This window comes from Apiospora phragmitis, assembly GCF_038363925.1.
Source record: "Apiospora phragmitis strain CBS 135458 chromosome Unknown utg000010l:1.0-9815664.0:1.0-9183399.0, whole genome shotgun sequence".
NCBI lineage: Eukaryota > Fungi > Ascomycota > Sordariomycetes > Amphisphaeriales > Apiosporaceae > Apiospora > Apiospora phragmitis.
Genome location: NW_027117409.1, coordinates 8,636,662 through 8,654,264, shown reverse-complemented (window position 1 = coordinate 8,654,264; position 17,603 = coordinate 8,636,662). Strand labels below are relative to the sequence as shown.

The following is a 17,603-nucleotide window of genomic DNA, read 5'->3' as shown; positions in this document are numbered from 1 at the left end:
CCCCAAAAGCCCATTATTGATGCAGAATTACAGCCAGGAACGAACGCTAGACCTAGAATGGGATAGACCACCTTAAGTTGAAGGTGTTGTACCTGGACTGATGAGCAGTACAGTACATATCGATCTCCCGTAATCCTATCAGCGGCTTACAGGTCCTGGAAGATCCAATACTTGGTTCTCGATCCTGGGTGCCGTACATCCAGCGCATACTTGCAGCTCCAACCTTTTCACTCCTGAAATTCCCATCTGCCTCTTCAGCTCTACATTTTTGCCCGGCATTCTTTGTCCGGATATTCCCAGATCCAATCCGCCTTATTGTCAATGCCAGCTTCCTATCACTCCTAGGGACAGTCCACAATCAATTGATAAGATAAATCCGACGAGAGGGTCGCGCAATGGCTTCCTCCGGCAATCCCTTCTCCCCACTGGACCGGTCAGACCGGTCGAGACCAACCCTCGCTGGTCCATCTCAGAATACACCGGCCGAATCCTCCAATGTCTCGCCAGGCTCACAAGTTCCCAAGAAGAAGAAGCACAGAGGCGGCCGCAAACACCGACGACCGCGGCGCAAATCCTTTGCAGCACCCACTGATGAAGATGGTGGCCCGTCCTCCCCGCGCAGGGGAGGCGACGAATCCACGCCTACCCGCCCTAACGACTTCTATATGCGTGGGCGCAACCTGAGCAACACCAGCATCGAGAGCGAAGCCCTTTTAGATCATCGCGAGTACCCCTGGGGCTCGAGACCTCGGAGGCCTTCCACGATTCTAGCTGCCTCTTTCCAGCTCTCCCGAGGAGGCGGCGAACAGCAGACACCCAGACCGCGTACTGCCTATAAAAATGACAGCCAGGCAGACGACAATGATGGCGAGGAACAAGACGAGGTTGCGCGCATGAGCGAGAGTGCGCCGCTCCTTCCAGGCCCAGCAAGAACCGATTCATCATCCAGAGTATATGGCTCGAGCGATGGTATGGGCAGCTGGGGTGGCCGGCAGCACCGCGAGAGCATACATCGTGGTTCCAGTAAATCAAGTTGGCGTGGCCAATCAGGCTTGCTGGGCCCGCCGACTCCAGGAACTGAACGGTATAATGTGAACTATCCGCCTTCTATGCCTGGGTCGCCGCGGATGGGTGGTTTAGACCGCATGGATGTGAACTTTGGAGATGAGCTCATGCTGGATCAGCTGGCATCGGCTTCCAACGACGACGTGAACAGCCTCGGCGACGAGGATACGGGTGATCACATGCATGGATCCCCCAACTTCCAACGCCGACATACCATTGCGCTCGAGGCCCAGGAAGACGTATGCTTCCCACAGGAGGGCATGTCTGAGATTGCCGACGAAGAGCTTCACCAAGCGCGGGATCAGCGAAACAACATGCGCCGCAGACGCCGCCGTGAGAAATGGCCCGACCTGGCCATTTTGGAGGACTGGAGTAGAATGGAAAAGGAAGGCCAGAATAATGAGCGGCGCATCAAGAAGATTACCGAGCCTCAGCTCATCAATGGTAGACTGCGGCCGATACACAAGGGATGGTTCAGGGCCGAAGAAGATGCTCCCTACCGCTTCACCTACTTCAACGAAGAGTTCCAAAGCACCATCCACAGCCAGACCATTTCGGAGCTGGTCCAGCCCGATGCCAGCTTCAAGGAACTCTTCGTCCCGGAAAGGCCCATACTATCCGACTCGTCTTCTGACGAAGATGATGAGTTGGAGCAGGTGCCCACCATAATGAATTCGCACTTCACTTCTTCCCTTAAGAACGGGGAAACATTGTCGAAGGTACCTTCGATGTCCTTCTCTAATCGCGAAACCCGCCACGAATCTAGCGATAATAATCACCTGTCTGAGCATGCACCTTCGTCTATGCCATCACGACATCAATCTGGCGATGCCACGCCCATGGGCTTCCCGATGGGCTTCAAATCGCCAACCAAGTCATCGAGCCCCAAACCTGAGAAACCAATCCGGTATGGCGATCGACCTGTGTGGTGGCTGGACGTTTTGTCTCCGACGGAGTCCGAGATGAAAGTCATCCAGAAGACTTTCGGCATCCATCCCCTAACTTCCGAGGACATTATGTTGCAGGAGCAGCGTGAAAAGGTCGAACTCTTCCGCCACTACTACTTCGTCAACTACCGCTCTTTCGACCAGGACTCCGAATCAGACACCCACTTGGAACCTCTGAACCTGTATCTTGTCGTGTTTCGCGAGGGCGTCATATCCTTCCACTTCCAGCAGACGCCACACCCCGCCAATGTACGGCGACGCATCCGTCAGTTGAAGGACTACATGGTTCTGAGTGCTGACTGGATTTCCTATGCTATCATTGACGACATCACTGACGTCTTTGTGCCGCTCATCCAAAAAATCGAGGAAGAGGTCGACGACATTGATGACGCAATCTTGATGGCACACCGGGGCGGTGATCCGAATGGCGATGACGGCCGGCAGAGAGATGATCGAAAGGACAAAGACTCCGGTGAGAAGAAGAGCGTTGCAGGCGATACAGTAGCAGGCGAGGTCCCGTCGGACGGCGATATGCTTCAGCGTGTCGGCAGCTGCCGCAAAAAGGTCATGGGTCTGTATCGGCTGCTGGGCAATAAAGCCGACGTCATCAAGGGCTTTGCGAAGCGCTGCAACGAATACTGGGAGGTAGCACCCCGCAGCGAGATCGGGCTGTACCTAGGTGACATCCAGGATCATATCGTGACCATGACGTCCAACCTGAGCCACTACGAGGTGATCTTGGCGCGTTCTCATGGAAACTACCTGGCGCAGATCAACATCCGCATGAATGAGCGCTCTGAGCAGACGGCCGACACCCTCGGTAAGCTTACCGTGCTCGGAACCATTGTGCTGCCTATGAACATCATAACGGGTCTCTGGGGCATGAACGTGTGGGTGCCGGGCCAGCAGTATGAGGGCAACCTCGCCTGGTTCTGGGCCATCACGGCCGGGCTACTCATGTTCGGAATGGGGTGCTTCTTCATTGCCAAGAGGGTTTACAAAATCGTGTAAAGGCAAGGTCAATTTCCACGTACCGCTAATATATGCTTTGATCTATGCTTCGTGTTATACGTCTTGTAATGGGCATGGAAACGGGGCGTTATGGGCTTAAGGGGGGATGGTCTGCCCAAGGGCAGGCAGGTCGTTACCTAATATACATATACAGCAACAGTAAGTACGTACTTTTTAACACGGACGCGCATCCCCGCATCACGGGGGGACAACGAAAGACAGCAGACCGTAAAGCAGGGTGTTACATAGAAATGGGTTACATGTTGCTTCCTCGGCTCCTATTTATCTAGTCTGGCATGGTATTGTCATACATACATGCATGCATTGTTATTGGTCGGCCGGGCAAGGGGGGAAACACACGGGTTAGACATACAGATACGTATTACTTATTAGTTAATGGATTCTACTTTAAAACATCCAATGATGCTTCCTGTGAAGGTCAAGGGTTCTGAAGAGTGAGATGCGCGAATCTAAAGGTTTGTGGCAGGCTCAAATGGCCGATGTAAATAAAGGCTTGTTGGTATCGGTCCTGACTTTCTTCACACGAATTGACTGGACGACTTCCTTCGCAGCGAGACTCCAACCTGGCTCGAGTCCCACCTGTTAATCGTCGAGGCATCCCTATTTCTAACAAAAAAAGCCCGTTCGTGGACGGCGCCACAATGGAGCGGCTGGAACATTGCCAACGAGGCTTCGTACCCAAGCTTGGAACAACTTTGTGGTATGCGAGCCATCAACTTGTACGACTGGAGAAGATGAGACTCGGCAACGACAGCGTTCTTCTCTCAATTTTGACCAGAATTTTCCCGGCCCACGAGGGTCCCAAATCCGGGGCTTTTCTTCCATACTCGACGTTATTATTCCCTGTCCTATCCCTGGAGAATTCCTAGGTCTCGGGCACACAACGGGGGGGGGGGGGGCGGCGAAGTGGCTGGGAAGTGACTCTTCGCCTCTTCGCCTCGATACTATAGTTGAATTCAAGACCTTGAAGAGCTCCTTGAGGTTTGGCAATGCAAGGCCAAATGTATACTTGGCGCTGTACGTTTTCCACAATGCCCCCTCGTGTAAGTCATTCATGTGTATGTAACTGCTACAGTTGTTCATTCGAGTGCTCCTAATTGAGTGTCTGAGATGTACTTTCTAGCGGTATAACGCCTGTAAGTATACTGTCCGGTATATGAAAAGGCCTCCGTTGAATAACAGAAATTCACTTGACGGGCTAGACCGTATGTCAATTGGTTTCCGGCACTCTGGTAAATGGCGTTGTTGGCTTTCGCACACAACTCCAGGATCCCTGTCTGTCCCATCATCCAACAAACATTGATGGGATGGAGAGGGAAGAGACAGGATGGCCATCCAAAAAGTCTTTCTTTTGTCCTTTTGCTGGAAATTGGCTCTGTCCATGATGATGTCGGCCAACCCGGACACTCCACGGCACCAAGAAGTCCAATCTATGGGCACGATCCGGGGACGCTTTCGGAAGCTGATCACCCATGATCAGTCTAGGCGAGCCGGACTATTGTGGGATAGCGCGTCCAGCCTACCGGACTCGCTCCACCCGCGAGGGTTCGACGACCCAGACCGCTACGACAGCAACAACAATAAATACTACTACTACTACTCAGTCGCCGCCGTGGTACCGCGCGACAGCCCAAGCAATGCGGCGACGGCGGCGGCGGCACCACGAGCACCACCGGCACCACCACCACCAAAACCGCCGATACATGAGCCAGAGGGGTTTGCCTCCTTCTTCTGGACGGCCGAAGAGGACCGCCAGCTGCTGGAGCTCCGCGAGCAGTGCAAGTTGGACTGGGAGGAGATCGCGGAGCGGCTGCTGGGCCGGCGGTCGGCGTCGGCCTGCTGTAGCAGGTACAACCGGACCCTTTTCAACAAGCACCTCGAGAAGATGGCGAGCAAGGTCAGCAGAGAGAAACGGCAGCTTCCAGTTGTGGAGGAGGAGGGGAAGGAGGAAAAGGGGGAGGAAATTCACCGGGGTGTTTCGACGTCGCTACTCGAGGCATCTCCGGGGTACTCAGTCCACCCCCTAACCCCTATGGTCTCGCCATCGTCCTCGTCACTGCCAGAATGCCATGAGAACTTGCGTGGCTATTATGGGCTGAGCAACCTGAATTTGGAGGACAGGGGCGACCAGAGCTTGTACCAATTGCGATCCGCTCCGGAGCCCCTTGAGCCCAGGGTTGCGGATACGTGCTCAGATGTGTTGACGAAAGCGCGGTTTTGCCTATCGGTGGGCCTTTGATGCCTTCTTTTGGCTTTTGGGTTGGCAATTTGGCATCTATGAATGTTTGGTGGCTACTTTTTGCTGCTTTGAGGGGATTCGAGGAAATAATGTCGAAGTCGGGGTCAATGGAAAGGGGCCTGATGCTAAGGAAAGGAGTTGCTATATAGATGGAATGGTGAGACCACTCTCAGTTGTTTGTCTGGAGTTCATAAGAAACGTTTTATCACTACACCATGTAACTGTGCCTTGGCCCTTGGGGCTTCTCTTGGCTGGAAATCATTTCCAAGGTAGTTCATGTGAGACTGGGCGTAACAGCTACTCAGTATTGAGTTGCATAATACATGTAGCCTGTAGGAACCTGCTAGTCACCGCAAGCTTTGCTCCTGGCCGTAGAGGTGGGATGATCTCCCATTGGATTTACTATGTAGATGAGCTCGTACTTCATCCCACCAAAGATACGCAAAGGGATGCGCTCACCGAAGATGCAGGTCCCACTAGGGGTCTCAAAAACGTTATGTGCATAATGCTATAATGCTGATTTAGCTCAATAATGCACTTTAGCTCATAATACAGCATTATGCGTTATTAGCGTCACAATTTTGAGCCACACACGAACCACACACGAACCACACACCAGCCTCATACGAGCCACACACGAGCCACTGCGAGCGATCGCGAGCCACATCGGCCACAATTACCACCGGTCGCACCAGCTTCATTTCCGTCGAAATAGGTATCGAAATGGCCGTGAAAGTTATTCTGTTACGACGGTGTTGAGTACACTACGATAATATGAATAACGGTGCCGAGACGGTGTAGTCAAAAATTCGAAGTGCGCGGGCGTACGTCAGTATGGAGGGCCTCTCAAGAGAGGTCAATGCGCGTTATTTGAATAATGCTATTATTTCTGTATTAGCGTATTATTGCGCAATAATACGCGGCGTTGCATTATGTGCATTATGAACATAATCACGATCGCTAGGTCCCACAGCTACTGACCATGACAAGGATCATAGTACTCACATGAGCCCCGTATTTTGCATCTGAACATGTTTGCATCTGACATAGTGCATGCATCATGCCGTGCGGCAGATGATTCGGGATAGGTATCTGGAGGAGGTTGCTAATCGTCCGACGTGATGAGCTGACAGCTGCCATCGGGCCGGCAGCGAAGCACGGTCTGCAATGGCCAATGTACTGACGACATTGACCAATATTCCGAACTAAGCTGAGCAGCATTGCAATCTCGACATCAACGTAACTTGCAATAAAAAAAATACTGCCACTGAAGAAAATACTTACTGAAATCTCTAGTTGAGGATGCGGTTGTCGGGGTTGCAGAGAGATGTCCTCTCACTATATCGACAATGTCTCCGTGCGGCTCGTGCAAAGCCAGAGGTACTCATCCATTCCGTCAAAGCCGTTTTAACAATTACTTATACTAATCTGCAAAAACAGGCAACACGCTCTCACTTCAAGACTTTTGCTAGGTAGGGCTTTTTTCCCTGTCGTCTAATGGGACTGACTAGGGTTGGGGCTGACGCGAAAGAAGGTCGGAAATGAACAAAAACATCAAGATCGATAAGAGGGACTTCGCGGCCATAGAGTTCCTATTACGCAAAGGTCGTCGCCAATTAGAAGTATACTCGGCTCCAGGGATCACAGACATCCATTGAGCGTCTTGATCAATAATTAATGGTAGGGTGTTTGGTCCCAATGATCATGTTTGCCGGCCTTAAACCCACACTGTAGGGAAGTTGGAGGGCCCTTCCTACATTTATTAGCCCACCACTGCAGCTAATAAGGCTCGTTCCCTCCGAGGGGCTCTACTGCCACAAGTAAAATGGACATAATGGAAGGCACGAGCCTGGAAAAGCTGGACTTGTGCAGACACATCAGACGCCATCGATCAAATAGCGTGTGCCTCGCTCTCAGCAACCATCTATCTTACTTACAGCTTATACGACTTCAAACATCCATCTGTTTTTGGTCTTGTATTCTCTCCTTTCTTCTTGGATTACAGACGATGCCTACGCTTGACCTACCCTAGAAAGGGAGCCCTCATCGTCGACCACGGGTGAATCTTCCCCGTTCCTCGGATTTCAGCCACAGTCACCCACATAGAGCCGCTGTTGAAGTAGCACGCAACCCGCTGTCTGAGGAGCTCACCAAATTACGCCCGAAACATGATGGTGTTGATCATTCGAGATGCGGCTTTCGCGTCTGCAGGCGATCTCATAGACGACAAGTAAGCAAGTCAAGGAAGCGGCCCGTAGAGAACGAGAAACGTCACTCTTTCAAGCAAGTATCAAATTTTCTGGAAAACGCTCTAGAACATCCCTATTGGGGCACGCTGTCACCTCCCGAGGACTCTCCGTCAAAGGCGCGACCGGCCGATGATCCTCGGAAGCGAATAGTCGTTTCGCCAGCAGAAATGCCGAATAATAACGAGTCCTTCTCTGAGAATCATCGCGAGAAAAACCGGCAAAAGCGATTTGGTATCTCAGATCCGGCGACCTGGGCTGCCATTCACCGCGCCCTTGCTCAGCAAAGACGACTGTCATCTCTAACATTGTCTGACCAGTTCGATAGTGAGGTACTTCATTCACCCAGCATACCATCCCGTACATCTAGCCAGCGCAAGGCTCTCCGACACTTCACCAGGGAGTTGGAAAAGTACGCGAAAGCGGCTGGTGCAGCAGGCAAACTTCCGGTCATCACGCCAACCGAGTCTGAATCAAAACCATCAGTCCACACCATCAAACCTCTGCTCCCCTATCGAACTGAATTCCAAGCTGCAGGCCTCGCCGTAACCTCCGAGGAGCAAAGGGGGAAGCTGCCCGCCGAGGCAAGAGCAAAGTCTTCAGGTCTCAACTTGAGGAAGGGAAGCAAACGTCGAAACTCACTTTCCCTACCGGCCGAACTAGATGGTCAAGATGATGATAGGTGTACTTCATCTATCTACAGCGGCGACACCTACATCCGCTTCACTCCAGAAGATGGTGTTTCGACGGCTATGTTGGAGCTAATGCGGGAAAAGGAGCAGAGTGTTCAAAGAAGACCGCTTCCATGGCTCAGGAAGACAGAAGCAGCTGGGAACCCGGTGAGCCCCGTGCCAAACTCAGCCAGCAGAACTAAGGTCATTCTCAATGGCAAAGTTCACATCAACATAGAAAACCTAGAAAAAACAACCATCCCTGACAGTAACCAACTTAGCCGCCAGCACCTACCTACTGATCACGATGTTACGCGATTGCCCTTGATAAAAAAGGTGTCACCAACCCCTCCTCAAGACTTACAAAAATATGGCGATCGACACGATTCGAGACTGATACCTGACAAGTTGGAGCGTCCTGACACGCAGAATAAGCCAGCGAAGGGATTGGGAAAGCGACCGCCCGGTTTGAAACGAGAAGATGCTTTGGCTTCAATTCCTCGAGTAGGAGCGGAAGATGATCCTTCTGGAAAAAGAATGCCCAAGCTTCACAATTCTCAGACGCCCGCGAAAGAAGAACACATCAATCTTCCTTTCCAAGCTTTCAGAAGACTAGTAGCTCATCCCCAGAAGAATTCGCCTGCACCAGAGCTTCCCCGTACATGGAGACATGTTGTCAGCACTACTTCATCTCTAGAGCGTGCATTGGATGCTGTCTCTGGAAATACTGGGAAAAGGGAGAACGAGAAGCATCGGCTAGAACCATGTTCGGAACAGCCTAACTTCGCTGAGCACTCTACCAATAGACCAAGGAATCGGCCAGCTGGACGTGTCCTTGTCAGCAAGCGTCGCCAGAAGCATCATCCGCCGCTAGCTATCCGAAACGCCGAGAGTGATCGAGACCCCCAGGCCATGGCTGCTCAGCCTTCCTCGAAACATTCGCCGGTTGAATTAGCAGGGCAACCTCCGCCAAAGGTTACGTCCCCAAGGAAGCCAAACGCGCCTCCACCAGAAGACGTCCAATTTCAATCCCGTATTACCCCAGAGCCAACGAAGAGTGCGGTGGAAAAGGCCCTGAGTGACTTGGATGTCTTCTTCAATTATGACGATAGCGACATCAAGGACCGAGATGTACTCAGAGGTCTTCAGATAGCGGTCCACGCCGCGGCTGACGAGATGTTCGACGCAAAGATCCGACAAAAGACAGGCCTGCGGATCAGACGATTCCTGGCAGACCTGAATTCCGTCAACGCATTGGACAATGACAAGATTACAGAGGAGCAGCCTGCAAGAGAGAAACGCGCAGAGGAACGGCGCCTGACCGGGTGAGTGACAGAGTAAATAGGAGAATGTTCAAAGACAAGACGAAGCGCTGAGGGCAGCCACCTAGGAAGAGTCTACGCTGCATAAATAATAACTCGGATATATATATTAGGAGTTGTGCTGTGTACCCTATCAGTGTTGTGTCCCTTGAATGCTGCAACTCGTTGTCGTCATGATTTGATAGCACACACAAGGATGATAGTACGGCCAATGCGGGAGAGTACTGTAAGCGACGCCTCACTGTGGCATGACAGTCATATCTTTCGAAATGCTGGCATCGTCTAATACTCGATCAATACATGGCTATACGGCTGTCTTTGTTGATCCTCAGCTGACGACAGGGGTGTGCAGCGCAAGATCCTGGGTGTGGGTGTAGCACCTCTAGTCAGCCATGCTTACGAATCGACCAGTCCCTCTCTCTCTCCCCACTACTCACTATGACTGGGTACTTTCTGTGCCCTCAGGAATGAACAGCAAAGCGGTCAGATTCCTCCTTGAATGTTCACAAGCTTCACTGAATGACCATTGCCGTTCAAGTTCGTTTCTATACCCACAAAATCCCGAAGAAAGTGTGGCAAATCGGTCCATGAAAGGTGAAAATGTCGTCCGCAAATGCTGGGGTAGAGCATTTCAGCTCGGCTCCGAAGCATCGGGCCTGTGACGAATGCCGTAAGTCCAGCCCTCACTCTCAGTGGGTCTCTGAAGGCCACCACTGACAGGATGTATTATTTTCCATCGACAATATAGGCTCCCGTAAGCTGGCATGCTCGAAAGAAGCCGACGGATGCGCCCGATGCAAGCGCGAGGGCATCGTCTGCCATTACTCGCCCCAGAAACAGATGGGCCGGCCCCGGAAACGACCCCGCGAGGAGCAGGCTAATGAGGAGGATGCCTCCGCCGGTCCCACTACTTCGGAGGAGTCCCCGAACAAGACCCCCATGGTCAGCGTCCCGCCCGATACCGAGGATCCGGGCCTCGCCTTTCTGAGCTTCCTGAGCGGCGGGGATACCATGTTCGATACATCGCTGCCCTCGGGTCTCCTCGACGATATGACGCTGCTGCCACCATATGAAGAAATAAACGGCAGCAACAACAACAAGGGGGGCCCGAGCTGAGCCAGTTTGCGTACATGGACATGAACTACGGCCAGGTGAACTTTGGCGACGCAGGTGTCGAGCAGACCCCATCCCTGTCTTCGTCTAATCTCGACCCTGCATTGATCAACATGGCGGATACCCCGCCAGGGAGCGTGCCGAACCTGTCCTCGGGCTCCTCGGCATCCGCTGACAGCAGCAGCGACAACAACTCACCTCCGACGATGGCCGGCCATTCGGTCGCCTGCGCCTGCACGGCGAACCTGTACCTGGCGCTGGACTCGATGCAGAAGCTGTCCAACAGCGTGACGGACGGGATACGCCAGGCCCGCGTCGCGGCCAAGACGGCGTACCAGGTCATCCACTGCGCCGTCTGCAGCGGCGCCGCGGACCACGTGCTCCAGTCGGAGCGGGCCCTGGCCGAGTCGGTGTCGCACCCGCGCCTCATGCAGAACTTCCAGAACCTCATGCTGCTCGGCACGCTCATCCCCAGCATCGCGCACGCGTACGAGCGCATCCTCGGCCTCGTGGACAAGGAGGCCGCGCGCGCCCAGGCGGAGCGGCGCGAGATCCCGTTCCGCATGGAGGGCTACGGCGGGCTCTGGGGCCAGCTCGCGGCGGACGACTGCTGCGGCGCGGGCAGGCTGCTGGAGCACCGCTTGATGGAGCCGACGATCTGGCGGCTGACGGTGCGGGCCCTGCTCCGGGTCGACGTCTACGGCATCACGGAGCCCCCGGACGCCACGATGAGCGGTAGTGGTGATCCGGCCGCCGCCGCCGCCAACAACGCCGTCTCCATGGAGATGTGCCACCTCGGCCTCAAGGACCTCGTGGTCCAGATGGAGAACCGGTCGCGGGCGCGGCACGCCGTTATGGATCCCATGCTCCAGGCCGGCAAGTGCGGCGGCTACAGCGCCGTGCTCAAGCTCCACAAGGAGGGCGAGACGCCGACGTGCCAGCGCATCATCGCGTTGGCCAGGCAGGCTATCGACAATCTGGTCATTGCTTGAAGGCGTCTGATGATGATTATGATGACGGTTATGTGCTCCTTATGATGGTTTCTACTACATAATATCATGCATGATCGGTCAGGCGCTCAAAAATTTGTAAAATAGTAGTATTATACATGGATGCTCTCCAGGGCCGCCACGACGCTCTCCATCAGCTGCCCCGCCTCCTTGCCGCTCATGTCGTCCTTGGCCGTCAGACAGCGCTCGACCACCTCGCGGTACACGCGGCCGGTCCGGTTGCCGAGGCCGGGGACCAGGACGGGCAGGACGACGCGGTCGCGCCACCGCTCGGCCGAGTAGTGCGGCTTGTAGTAGGTCTGCAGCGGCTTCCACAGCCCGATCTCGAGCAGGACCAGGCCGAGGCTGTAGACGTCATAGCCCTTGCAGTACGGCCGCCGCCGCCGCGCGCCGCCCAGCCCGCTGCTCAGCGACTGGGGGTGCCGGTGCAGGTCGCGGATGGATGGGTTCTTGGGCGCGACCGACATGTCCGTGTCCAGGTCGGGCCGTGCCGCGTCGAAGCCAACGAGGTAGGGCGCCGCGATGTCCGGCACCAGCGCGGCGGCGGCCGTCGGCTGCGTCGCGGCCGCCGAGATGGCCGAGGGGAAGAAGAGGGATGTTGGCGGAGCAGAGCGACTTGTGCAACCAGTCGAGCGCGTGCAGCGACCAGAGAGCGACAGCCAGGATCCGCGCCAGCCGCATGCGCTCGTCGAGGTCGGGCGTCTTGAGGTCGTCGCTGGCGATGAGCGTGTGCAGCGTCACGTACGTCGGCGCGGGCGCCCGGTAGACCAGGCCGTACCGGCTGTTCGCGGTGTCGTCGGTGTAGCCCCGGCAGTCGATGGTGTGCAGGTCCGGGTGCCGGTCCGTGGCCGAGTGCATCATGCGCGCGAGCTGGTCGAGGCGGCGCAGGTGGACGAATTTTTCGTCGAGGTCCTCGCGGTCGTAGTCGACCCATTGGATGAGGACGTTGTCGTTGTTGTTGTCACTGTTACTGTTGTCCTGTTGGTTGTGGAATCCCAGGCTCCGCTTAGGGTCCCGGTCCGACACGGTCAGCGCGGGCCGGGCCACCCGGAAGGCGAACGTGGGCTTGAAGGCGGCCTTGCCGTGCGGCTCGTTGTTCAGGTTGATGCGCAGCCGCTTCAGGCCGGCCGAGGCGTGGAGTTTGGGGTACACGGCGTCGCTGGCGTTCTCGAGCAGGCTGAGCTGCTCGACGTCGCGCTGCGCCGACTCCAGCAGCTCGGCCACCCAGGTCCGCCGGATGGCCGGGATGCGGGATGCGGGAGGCGGGGAACAGCTGCTCGAGGCCGTCGTTGTAATCTGATGGGGTGGGTGGGAAAACTTTGGTGTCAGCGTTTTGGGGAATCTTTGGCTTGTTAGGTAGGGCTGATTAGAGTAAAAGGGGGTCATTTAGTCACCTTTCAAATCTGTAAGCAGTGATGTAAACTTGTCTTTATCTGTTGCCATTAAAAACAGTATCTCAGTATACTGTTTTGCTCCTATTCTGGTTTTACACGCGTGCGTGCGCAGTAAATCGTAAATCATCAGGTTCAAGAATCTCGTATCGGACTTACCGGCCACCACCCATCTTGCGCGTATCGAGAACTCCTTTCGCCAGCTCCACTCGCCGCCGCCGCCGCTTCCTCCATTCTTGCCCTGATCGCTCGGCCGCTTGACCAGCGCTTCTTTGCCTCCCCTCCAGCCGTTTTACTCCCGTTGCTCCCCTTTTCCTCGTCTTCCACTAGCCCGTACCGTTCCCGCAACCTCTGCCCGTCCGTTATGGTGCGGTGAAGCTCGCTCAGGATCTGCACGGCCAGGGACCTCATCATCGCTCGACCTTGGCCTTCTCCCCCCAAAGGACTCGGCCCTACTGCTGCTAGTTTAGTGGTAGAGCTTCCTCCTCCTCCTCGGGATCCGTAGGCGTCCATGAGGTGCGCCTCGAGCTTGCCCTCGGTCACGCCCCACGCTCGGCCCCAGACGACGAGCCGCATCTCCTCGATGCGCAGCTTGCAGGCCAGGCCGCGCGACTGCTGAGCGAACTGCGCCGCCGTCGTGAAGTGGCCGTACGCCTTGACGCACCCGTCGAAGATCTGGCCCAGCACGCCCACCACGGCGAGGGCCGTGCCTACGGCTTCGGCCATGGCCTCTGTGTCTCAGCCGTCTCTGTGTGCTTGGGGGATCTGCTATATGTGGTGTTGGGGGCGGGGGCTGGGAAAGGGTAAGTAGTAGGGATAGAATAGGGTATGTAGACCTTAAATGGTCAAGTAGACATATGTAATAATAATAATAGTGTGGCTAAGAAGTGCTACTGGCTGTGATACGGCATGTTTGGTGGTGAAGGCACACAAAAACAGTAAAGCCGAATATATGAATTCAGTAAGCACCGCAAATTGTTGTTGATCGCCGGAGGCACAGCATTGCAGGTGGCAGCATTTCGGAGCTAGAAATCACAGTGGATCGATCGGGGTGCGGTGCGGTGTGGAGTGCAGTTGCAGTGGATTGTGGCACCAATTATAGCCGATAGCCTGCAGGGCCGGCCGGCAGCTGGCGCTTTGCGGAATCTGAAGGACACCACGGAGCAGCCGCATCGGATCTCGCGATCATGGAAGGCAGACGGGCCCACGGGTGTACGCAGGGACTCGTTTCGGAAGACTTCATCAAGGAGGACTTCCTGGGCACCTTGGATTACAATGTGCCTTCGCTTCAAGACCTGGATGTGGGTGTTTTCGAAGCTCGCTGACAAGAGTGCTCTACCGGCTTTCCCAATGCGCAAGCAGTATGCCCTTGAGAAATTGGCAGCAACGTGTTGAGTATGCCGTGTCAGTAGAATTGTAGCGGGATGCTAATTTGCACCGGTTTCCAAATAGCAAGGGGTATCGAGCCAATCCTGCGGCTCTAGAAATATTTCATCGGCTTATTCACTTCTGAACAATACCTTGTAGTCGTGAACTACTTCATCGATAAGGGTTGGGGTGAAGAAGAGGATTGTTGAGAAGCTGTTAGAGTGTGTGGTCTGACGTGGGATCCTCTCCGGGCTTTGTCCTGGCTATCCTTGGACCTCCGTCTGCCCAGAGGATCTCAGCATAGTCGTTGCCATGGACGACAATAGTGATGGCGACTGGAGGGTCTTGACCACGAACTGGAGCAATTGGGGAGTCCCTTATACCGTACCCAAGCTCGCCCAATATGGCAAAACGCAACCCGTTTCATTCTCTTCTCATCCCCTGACTGAGAGAAGAAGTTTGCTTGTATTGCAAGTTACGAGCGGCGGTGGTGATAAGAAATAGCCACTCACTATAGTTTTTATCAACACCAACTCTATCCAACTCTTTCCCTCTCGACAAATGTAACTAACATCTCCACGATGAGTAAATATATCTGAACTGTACTTAGCCCACGCATTTACTTCATTCCAATTTTTGAGGTTGGGTCCTTAATCGAGGCGATCTAGGTAGATGATGTATGATTAAAAAATACCGTCATACGCCTTCATTCATCCTTTAACTGTAACACTTTTTACAAACAATACTGGAAACAGAGGGTCAGGCTGCGCCGTTTCAACCCGTCTGTTCATCTGAGATACTAGATCCGTTTCAAGCCCTGGGACGCCAAATGATGCGCGCTAGCTAGATCCACCTCAACTCGGCTCAGGAGCCAGTCGTCAATAACCTCCCCCAAGCCCCTGGAAGCCTCTTGAACCACCCATGTTGGTGCTATATAGCTTGCTCTAGTACACCTTCTTCTTCTCGTCGATGCTGAACTGACCGGGGCCGCTGTTAACGAGCAGGAGGAGTCCACCGACGATAGACAGGATCTGGAAGAAGTCGTACTTGGCGAAATCCTTGTGGGGGTGGTGTTCGTGAAGCTATTACGTAAATCAGTATGTAGTTCAATGGAAGGGCGCCGCGCAAACGGAAAATAAGCCACTTACAGTCCAGAAGTTGTTCACCAGGAGGTTGAAGATGCTGAGAATGACGACCAGCATGATGGCGCTGAACTTGGCCTTGAACCCAACAACAACCATGACGCAAGCAACCAGGCCAACGAGAGAAACTACGACTCTCCAAAGCGACCATTCGCCACTCCAGACGAAGCCAATGAACAGGAAGATCAGGAGGACGCGACCAGCGAGCTGGAAGTACATCTTTCGGTCCTTCTCGTCGAGCGAAGGCAAGCCAGCGAAAGCCTTGGACTTCCTAACCCAGGAATCCGAGAGCACCATCAGGAGACCGCCAATAACGGACAAGTTTCGGAGGAAGAAGTTGAGGTCGAAGATCAAGCCGTAGCCGAATGCCTGGACCACCACCACGCCCATCAGGCCGGCAACAGCGTAGTCGGAGTGCTTGCGGATGATGACCATGGTGGCACACGCGACCATGGTGATGACGTTGATCAGGAGGAAGATGTGGTTAAGGCCGGACGGGACTGTTGCTTCAGGTCAGCATTTCGCAGTTGCGCAGATCAAGGTAGACGCGAGGTGCAGAAATCCACATACATTTCCTGTAGTCGTGGAGGTATAGCAGTTGGTCGTTCCATTGCGTCAGGATTCGGAGCGCGTCCTCGAGGAAAGTCACGACGATCAGGAAACGTCCAATGACGGGGAGGTAACTGTATAGGACGTTGTTAGCTCTACTGCGATTCCCGACTCAAGCTCCTATGCTGCTTCAAAGCGCGTGGGTGGGGAATTTCCAGGGAGCTTACGGCTTGATGGGTTCACTAAATGTATCCAGCATGTCCTCAATCTTGGAGGTTTGTTCGCGAATGGCATCGAGCGGACTCGGATCTGCAGGCCCCTCCCTTTGTGCACCCCCGAAAGGGTTCTGGCCGCCCAGGTGGTACCCGGCAGTGCCTCTGATCTGTGCCATGGTGTCGAGAAATTGGGAGGTAAGGTAACCGATATAGAGCTGCTTGTTCGGCGAGCGCGGATAGGTAAGGAAGATCAAGCTTCCGTGGAGACTATCACGTCGAGGAGCAAGTAGAGGTGGTTTGGCGGAGGAGAGAATCCAATCACCGAGCTGGGCTTCTTCGTTCCGCCAAGAATGCGTTGGGGGAGAGAGGTTGGACACTGAGCACCGAACCTTTATAAAAATATGTGGGTAGCAGACGCTGGCGGAAAAAGGCTGGCAAAGATGAGAGAAAGTAACGGCAGCCAGCGACGTGAGTGGGAATGACGGTAAGTAAGGTGGTTTGGTGGGATTTGAAAAGGAAATCCTTTTGAAGGGCGACCGCGGTGATGATGTGATGCCGAGAGCAGTAGCACTCTCTCTCTCTCTCTCACTGTCAGGCGAAATGGTAAGCTTCAGTGTCCGTTGCAGGCACAACCGTGTCCTTTACTCTTCCCAATTGAAGAAAAGCAATTGCAAGGGTGGCTGCTAGCGATTGACGAGCTTGGGTTATGTACTCCGTAAACTAGGCCTGTACTTTGAAACTACCAGAGACGCCCCCTGAGCTTAAGTACCTGGAGTCCGCTAAAAGAGCTCAAAGACACGGGAGATACCACCTGGTCCGCCGCGGCATATCCAGTCCGAGCCCTTAATTGGTTTGGTCTAGTGGTTTTCAGTGGGTAACAGCTGAGTAAAGAGGGCTGATGCCGAGAGCTATGTGAGTATCCATCCCATCCATCCGTACATTCAATGAACAGTAATGGTTGACCTCAGCCTTCGATTTATTTATCAGACCTGTCTCCGATACGAGTCAAGTTGCATGGGTTGGTCATTGATTGGGTTACTAGTGACGACGGATATCAATTGACTGGAGGGGAGTATTGACAATCGGAGTTGGACCACATCCCACATCCCGCCATATCTTCCAAGCCGGGTGCCGGGGCATGCTGTCCTTTTTCCCATCACAAGCCACAGAGGCTAGGTTAGGGGGCGATGATGCTACACTACAGCCACCTCCGCACCTCCCGAGCAATTGGTGGTGATTTGATGCAAGGTGCCGAGCCGCTCCAAAAATAGAACAAAGAACACCTAATAGTTT

At 54.2% G+C, this 17,603-nt stretch overlaps 8 protein-coding genes across 8 annotated transcripts; 6 read left to right on the top strand and 2 right to left on the bottom strand.

The window, feature by feature from the left end:
- Positions 1–395: 395 nt before the first annotated feature.
- On the top strand, positions 396–3,023 carry PG994_012399 (CorA-like Mg2+ transporter; the record flags this gene model as incomplete). Its single annotated transcript, XM_066863808.1, has 1 exon — positions 396–3,023. One exon carries the CDS (start codon positions 396–398, stop codon positions 3,021–3,023), a length of 2,628 nt encoding a protein of 875 aa, XP_066712918.1.
- A 1,405-nt stretch (positions 3,024–4,428) lies between these two features.
- On the top strand, positions 4,429–5,283 carry PG994_012398 (uncharacterized protein; the record flags this gene model as incomplete). Its single annotated transcript, XM_066863807.1, has 1 exon — positions 4,429–5,283. The coding sequence occupies one exon, from the start codon at positions 4,429–4,431 to the stop codon at positions 5,281–5,283; it is 855 nt and encodes a 284-aa protein (XP_066712917.1).
- Positions 5,284–6,585: 1,302 nt separating this feature from the next.
- Positions 6,586–6,941, top strand: PG994_012397 (uncharacterized protein; the record flags this gene model as incomplete). The annotated part of the gene is made up of 2 exons (XM_066863806.1): positions 6,586–6,755; positions 6,818–6,941. 2 exons carry the CDS (start codon positions 6,586–6,588, stop codon positions 6,939–6,941), a joined length of 294 nt encoding a protein of 97 aa, XP_066712916.1.
- A 176-nt stretch (positions 6,942–7,117) lies between these two features.
- On the top strand, positions 7,118–9,523 carry PG994_012396 (uncharacterized protein; the record flags this gene model as incomplete). Its single annotated transcript, XM_066863805.1, has 2 exons — positions 7,118–7,183; positions 7,316–9,523. Coding segments are annotated over 2 exons (2,274 nt in total), but the record flags the coding sequence as incomplete, so codon positions are not given.
- A 599-nt stretch (positions 9,524–10,122) lies between these two features.
- Positions 10,123–10,638, top strand: PG994_012395 (uncharacterized protein; the record flags this gene model as incomplete). The annotated part of the gene is made up of 2 exons (XM_066863804.1): positions 10,123–10,192; positions 10,271–10,638. The coding sequence occupies 2 exons, from the start codon at positions 10,123–10,125 to the stop codon at positions 10,636–10,638; spliced, it is 438 nt and encodes a 145-aa protein (XP_066712914.1).
- Positions 10,639–10,658: 20 nt separating this feature from the next.
- PG994_012394 (uncharacterized protein) lies at positions 10,659–11,627 on the top strand (the record flags this gene model as incomplete). The annotated part of the gene is made up of 1 exon (XM_066863803.1): positions 10,659–11,627. One exon carries the CDS (start codon positions 10,659–10,661, stop codon positions 11,625–11,627), a length of 969 nt encoding a protein of 322 aa, XP_066712913.1.
- A 110-nt stretch (positions 11,628–11,737) lies between these two features.
- Positions 11,738–13,762, bottom strand: PG994_012393 (uncharacterized protein; the record flags this gene model as incomplete). Its single annotated transcript, XM_066863802.1, has 3 exons — positions 11,738–12,329; positions 12,391–12,941; positions 13,196–13,762. The coding sequence occupies 3 exons, from the start codon at positions 13,760–13,762 to the stop codon at positions 11,738–11,740; spliced, it is 1,710 nt and encodes a 569-aa protein (XP_066712912.1).
- A 1,568-nt stretch (positions 13,763–15,330) lies between these two features.
- PG994_012392 (surf4 family protein) lies at positions 15,331–16,486 on the bottom strand (the record flags this gene model as incomplete). The annotated part of the gene is made up of 4 exons (XM_066863801.1): positions 15,331–15,486; positions 15,553–16,046; positions 16,117–16,229; positions 16,323–16,486. The coding sequence occupies 4 exons, from the start codon at positions 16,484–16,486 to the stop codon at positions 15,349–15,351; spliced, it is 909 nt and encodes a 302-aa protein (XP_066712911.1). The 3' UTR covers positions 15,331–15,348.
- Between the last annotated feature and the right edge of the window lie 1,117 nt (positions 16,487–17,603).